At 29.0% G+C, this 6,701-nt stretch overlaps 1 protein-coding gene across 1 annotated transcript; it reads left to right on the plus strand.

The window, feature by feature from the left end:
• The first annotated feature begins 4,387 nt into the window (after window positions 1-4,387).
• LOC133692860 (E3 ubiquitin-protein ligase PUB22-like) lies at window positions 4,388-6,024 on the plus strand. The gene has a single exon (XM_062114022.1). It carries the CDS (start codon window positions 4,616-4,618, stop codon window positions 5,879-5,881), a length of 1,266 nt encoding a protein of 421 aa, XP_061970006.1. The 5' UTR covers window positions 4,388-4,615; the 3' UTR covers window positions 5,882-6,024.
• The last annotated feature ends 677 nt before the right edge of the window (window positions 6,025-6,701 follow it).

Below are 6,701 nucleotides of genomic sequence, written 5' to 3' on the forward strand. Positions count from 1 at the left end.
AGTTTAATATATCTTTGGTTTAGGGAATGTCAATGATATAACAATGAAGTGTTAACTTATTTTTGTAATATAATTTTGGGATTAATACTAGCATGTAAATAAAAATTAGAATTAATGAAGCATGTAATTTAGTTATTTGTATTTTCTTATAAAATTTATAAAGTATTAGTGTTGTACCCTCCTCGTGAGGGTGCGACGCCGCGATAACACTTCTCAAACGATGTTATATGGATGGTCTTTGGTTTGATAATAGAGTCACCACCTTATTTTATAGTTACTAGGAACTCTAATTAGTCTATTAAAGATTTTAGGCAAGAAATTGGTTGCGTAAAGGAAATATATTAACACCCCCAGCACGTCTTACCTGATGTAAGATGCATTGTTTTTTTTTTCTCTTTGTTTGTTATGATCTGATGATGTTTCTATTAGTCTACTATGGTGTGTTTGCTATAATGAACAAACCATAGTTTTCTAGGTTAAGGACTTGATTTAGAATGATGAAATGTCCTCAATTATCATTAAAGCTTTTTTAAAGATAGACTTTGAATTTTTAGCTATCAAATCATTCCAAATAATATTTCAAATAAAATTCCTTATAGTTTTTTTATTTTTATATTATGAGTGAATGATTTGTATTATTAAAAAATAACAATAAAAAAATGAGGACCAAATATGCTATAAAAACTAATGAAAGAAAATAATGATGAACTAAATTGAAAAATAAAATAAAATAATAAAAAAGAGTAATTAAAAGAATGATGACCAAAATTGAAAAAAATAAATGAAATAAAATATTAAGGGATGAAATTGAAAAAACAAAATAAGAAAATGATAAAAAAGAGCAATTAAAAGAATAAGTGAAAAAATTGAATAAAAAATAAATGAAATAAAATGTTGAAAGATAAAATTGAAAAGAAAACAAATCAAGAAATGATAAAAAACAACAATCAAAAGAATGAATACTATGTTTAATATAAAAATTAAATACAATCAAATAGAAAGGGATAAAATAAAAAAAAAATTCAAAACAAATAAAGACCAATAAAAAAAAGTTGAACCATAATTGAAAAAAAATAAAAATAAATGGCAAGACAAATCTAAATTTTGCCTGACTAATAATGGATTTCAAGGAAAGAAGGGAAAAAAAAGGACAGGAAAAAAAAACTCCATCATTATCGAACTGCCATGAATTTTACTACACTTGTCGCCCCATTAGCTGCCTCTCCACTGGATGCTTCAAACAACATGGGAGTTGGGGCATTTTGGCGGTCACATACGCTGTTTGAAGGACAACAAAATGATTTTATTATTGGTTGGGTTTTTTTTTATATTTATTTATTAAAATATTGATTTGCTTCTAATTTAAATAATAATAAAAAAACCATTATGAAATGGCTAAAACATCTCTTGACGCCTCCTTTAAATTTTTTAACTTGAAGAGCAATGAAGTGTCTTTACTATTTTTTAAAAGAAAATAACACAAAAGCCCTTTTAACCTTTTACTTTTCTTGGCTTTTTAAAAGTATTTATGTCATTTACCTGTGCAAAAAAATATTAACATATTATTATAACCTCAATTTATTTTATAATGACAAATAAATTCCATAGAAAAGATCATTTTATTAAAAAATAAACGGACAAAGACATCACTGTGTTGTAACAACTCATGGAGTAATGAGTCTTGCTACATCACAGTTAGTTTAGCCTTATAGTAAAACACTGATGGTGTTAATTTTTTTTTTTAAACGACTTTGTCTAAAAGGCCAAAGGTGTTATTTTCTTCAATTTTAGAAATATGATGTTCTTGGCCCGCATGTACCATAAAATCAGATGATTTTTTTTTAAAAAGGCATTGTTAACAATTTTTTCCAGCATAAAAAAACAATTTAATTATAAATTAAAAATATAATGCACATCAGATGATATATTTTTTAAAAAATATTAAGATAATGAAATATTGGATAATATATTTTTTAAAAGAATATTAAAATGACAAAATTAAAAAAATATCAATTTAAAAAAATAACTCAAGTCAACCTAGTTAAACATATAGAACTTGCAACATTGATCATGAGAACGGAATAACCCCCATAAAAAACGAATTAAAAAAAATTATGAAACTTAATTCATAACTAACTCAATATTAAAGGATGAAAAAAAATCAATTTAAAAAAACAAAAAAAAGCTTGATTTAACCCAAGTTAACTCATCAAACCCACAACATAAAATTATGAGAATGAGATACCTCGTAGAAACTAGAAAAAAATTACAGAGCCCAAATCCAACAAAATACAGGAGGATGAAATAGAAAAATATCAATTAAAAAAATCAACAAAAAAAACCTGAGTCAACTTGAGTTAATTTGTCAAATCCACAATCGGTCATAAGACTAGAATAACCATATACAAAGAAAATAAAAATAAATAAGAATCTCAATTCTTAACTAACCCAATATTTAAAGGATAAAATTAAAAAAAAAATAATTTTAAAAAACCTCAAGTCAACCTGGATAAATTATCTAAATTCGTAATCCAAATAATAAGATCAAAATTATTCTATAGAATGCAATAAAAATAAAAATATGAAGCTTATTTTTCATCAATCCAATAATAAAAAGTAATTTTTTTAAAAAAATTATTGCTAAAAATATTAACCACAGGAATCAAGACCGCATTTAATATCTCACTTTGGTATTTTAGAAATGTTAGGTGTGTAAATGGATGAAAGAAAAAAATAATGACAAATAAAAAAAATGAATGGTTTGTCGAAGCCAAACCAGAGCTTCATTACTAACATGTGCCACCGTTGAAAAAGCCCCCCCTCTTAGGCTATTCCAGCTACATAAAGAAAGGGCATCTCTAGAGGTTCGGTGGACATTGCACGTGCAACCTAAAAAAATATAGTATTCTCTAGACTATTTTTTAATAATATATATCAAAATTCAAAAATATTAAATCACATTGAAAGAATTTATAAAATTTATACAATTTTTTTTGATTGAGTATTGCACTAGTATTTAACAATTATATATGATAACGTGATACAAAAAGTATCCTTTCAATTTCATTAAAAAAATTTAACGATTGTTATTTTTAAACGGTGTTATTCTAAATTTCAAATATTAAATATTTAAATATAATCCTTTTTTATGTTTATCAGGCTAGCGGGTGTAATGTTTAACATTGTTTTAAATTATTTTAATAAATGAATCTGATTGTGGTGAGAAATTATATATGGTTGAGAGACTAAAAAGAGGCTTGCCAAGAATATACACATGAGCATCCTTTATTCCCTAGGTAGCATGGAAGGAGAATTTCATCAATAAAAAATAAATACAAAGTAGATTTAATGGTCACAAAAGAGCACCCAAAACACATATAATTAAAAGGATTATATGCATCCAATATATAGAAATTAAAATAAAATAAATCAATATACAATAGTAAAATAAATGTAAAACATTGTCAGTCTTTCCTGAATAGATCATAAATGGACTGCGAACACGTCCTTTGCTAGCTAGATTATATCATGACAAATCATACCGACACGTGACAAGAGATGTTTTCTATATATGTTTTTGAATTTATTAATTTCTTAACGAGAGAGGTCATATTGATCACTTACAAGACACCTATATTTATATGGAATGGCGTGCTCTTTTTATTGTTCCAATCTTGAAAGCAAAATAATAAAAAACTTTTACAATTCTTTGGCTTGGTAAAAAAGAAGAAGAAGAAATGTATAGATTATTTATAGTTTAGAGTTCAAGATTAAAAAAAATTAATTATTTTCTTAGAATATTAATTGCTTCGCAAATTTACCATGAATTTGAAATATTCTATGGATTTGATAACCAAGTTTGAGGCTCCATTTATTAGCGTTTGCCGTGAAACACCCCGTTTTTAGATCCAAAAGTGGCGAAGCAATTAAAAATATTTTATTTTGATTAAAAAAAATCCCCTAGAACCCTTATAGGGACTTTTGTATTTTAGTCAACTAAATCCAATTAGACTAGATTGGAAGATAAGTATCAAATATTATTTTTTAAATGTTAAGAAATAATAAAAAGAAACATCAACTGTTTTCAAGAAAATAATGAATTTCGCAAATGTTTCTTAAATAAAAAAATAATTTAAATAATCCTAGTGTTGGTCGACATCATCTTGTGTTAAGATAACATTTATGTGGAGACGAATTCAATAGTCTCCATTTGGGTTAAGTAATTCTGCAAGTTATATGCATGTAATTAAAAGCATTTTGCTTAAAAAATCAAAAGTCAACGACAAGAATGAAGCCCGAGCTTATATGGTATATGAAGATAGTCAATGCTCCTCATGATCAAAAGGGATATAGATCCTGTGATCAATAGAGATCCATTGAACGCACACGAGAGCTGTGTGATCTTGTCTCTGTGGAATCTCTCAGTCCTCCTTTTCCTTAATTTATGTTTTCCACTCTACCTGTATGCAGCGCCTTCTTTTGACTGTTCAAATGTCAACGATGTGAACAGACCACTTACTGATCAATCATCTCTCCCTCTCTCTTCCTCGCTATTTACTATCATTTGTGGCACATACTCTCCTTGTTCTTCAATCTTGATCTTAGCTAGCTTAGTATGCAAAGAGAGGAACAAGAAATTCAAAGAATGGATGGTTTTGAGCATCAAGCGCCATCATTTTTTATCTGCCCAATATCTCTTCAGGTCATGAAAGATCCCGTTACTATATCCACAGGCATGACCTTTGACCGAGAGAGCATTCAGAAATGGCTTTTCTCTTATAAGAAAGTCATTTGTCCTGTTACAAAACAACCCCTTTCTGATTTCCGTCTCACTCCAAATTCTAATCTTCTTCGCTTGATCCAATCATGGCACTTGCAGCACGCATCATCATCAACAACAAAGTTTGTGGAGCCGGAGCCTAATAATCATGATGCCTTGATGAAAGTCCTTGTTGAAGAGATTAAGCAACCCCATTTGCAGGTAAAATCTCTTAGAAAGATCAAGTCATTAATCCAGGAGAATCGTGGTGATAGTAGCAGGATTACTTGCATTAGAGATGATAGCTTATTTTCTCTAGTAGTATCTCTGGTAGTCAAAACTGAGTTACCAGGGGTTCCACAGATTACTGGTAATGACACGCCAGAAATTATCAATGAAGCTGTGTCTTCTCTGTGTCTTTTAAGGCCATCCGATGAGACATTAAAGATGGTTTCACAAAATGAAAATGGCCTGTTAATCGAATCACTTTGTTTAATTATAACACAGTATTTGAGCAATCTACAGATTAGAATTCAAGCTGCTCTTCTTCTGAAGTCCATATTTGAAGTGGTTGATGGAATTTACAAGGAAGGTCTTAGAGTTGAGTTCTTTGAGAGCATCACGGAGATATTGAAGGACCAAATTTCAAAACATGGAAGCCTGACAGTGTTGGCTATTTTGATGGAGGTTTTGTCATATGGGAAGAATAAAGAGAAAGCTATTGAGGGAGGACTCATTCCGATCCTGATAGAATTGCTAGCTGAGGACAATGAGAGGCATGTGTGCGAGATGATGTTGGCCGTGCTAGAAAAACTGTGCCAGAAAGCAGAAGGGCGGGCTGCCTTTCTGGCACATCCAGCAGGCATAGCAGTTGTATCATCGAAGATTTTGAAGGTTTCCTATGTTGGAGATGATAAATCAATAAGTTTGTTGTCATCCGTTTTAAGATGTAGAGGTGAGGTTGCACAAGAATTTATGGAGGTGGGTGGAGTGACAAAGATTTGCTTGGTGATAGAAAGTGGATGCAATTTAAAGACCAAGGAAAAAGCCAGGGAAATCTTAGGGTTTCATCTTAAAACATGGAACAAGACTCCTTGTTTCCCCTCTTTATTTAAAGCTTGATTAATTACTTTAATCCACAGTACAGACCTCTTTTTTTTTTTTTTTTTTTTTGAGAATCATTTCTTGCATAACCTATGCTTAAGTGTATTGTTTTTTGTCCTGGTAATTTTAAAGAAAATGGAATATTTCTTTCTTTCTTTCAATTCCTGTTACAATACAATATATGTTCTTTTGTTTTCTGTCGGAGATCTCCTATACTCTAATATTTATGCTGCTACTGTACTTGATTACATGAAAATTGATTCTGCCACACATATACATGGATATTGAAACAACTTTTTGCTTCATCATATTCCGGATTTTGGTACTTTAAAAGCTTGAAATATCTTCGTTAATTTGGGATAATTTGATCCTAGGGTTAATTTATAATTATAAAATATTAGAGAATAATATAAATTATATCTTAAAATTTTATCTAACAACTTAAGTTTTTGAATTGAATTGGTTTTTGATATGGTATTAAAATCTTAATGACGAAGTGATCATGAATTTGAATTTTATTATTTTTATTTATCCGATAAAAATTAAGTATATATAGTATGAACTTGTATTGTATGTGTTTTAAGTCCAAAAAACTTTTAATATTTATGGGGATGTGTTAAAGAATAATATAAATTATATTCTAAAATTTTATTTAATAACTTAAAATTTTAAACTGAAATCCTTCTTTTTATATAAATTACGAAGACTTAATTACCAATTAAGGAAAGGGATGCTGAGAAATGCAACCAATAATTCTTAAGACATGGGAGGCACACATGAATAATTCTTTCTGCAAGCCTGTCAACATATATAGAGTAGTATATCCAGACTAATAACC

The sequence above is a fragment of the Populus nigra genome, chromosome 4 (genome assembly GCF_951802175.1).
Source record: "Populus nigra chromosome 4, ddPopNigr1.1, whole genome shotgun sequence".
Classification (NCBI taxonomy): Eukaryota; Viridiplantae; Streptophyta; class Magnoliopsida; order Malpighiales; family Salicaceae; genus Populus; species Populus nigra.

Coding starts and splice junctions, on each gene's coding strand:
- LOC133692860 (XM_062114022.1), top strand. CDS start 4,616: ATGCAAAGAGAGGAACAAGAAATTCAAAGAATGGATGGTTTTGAGCAT.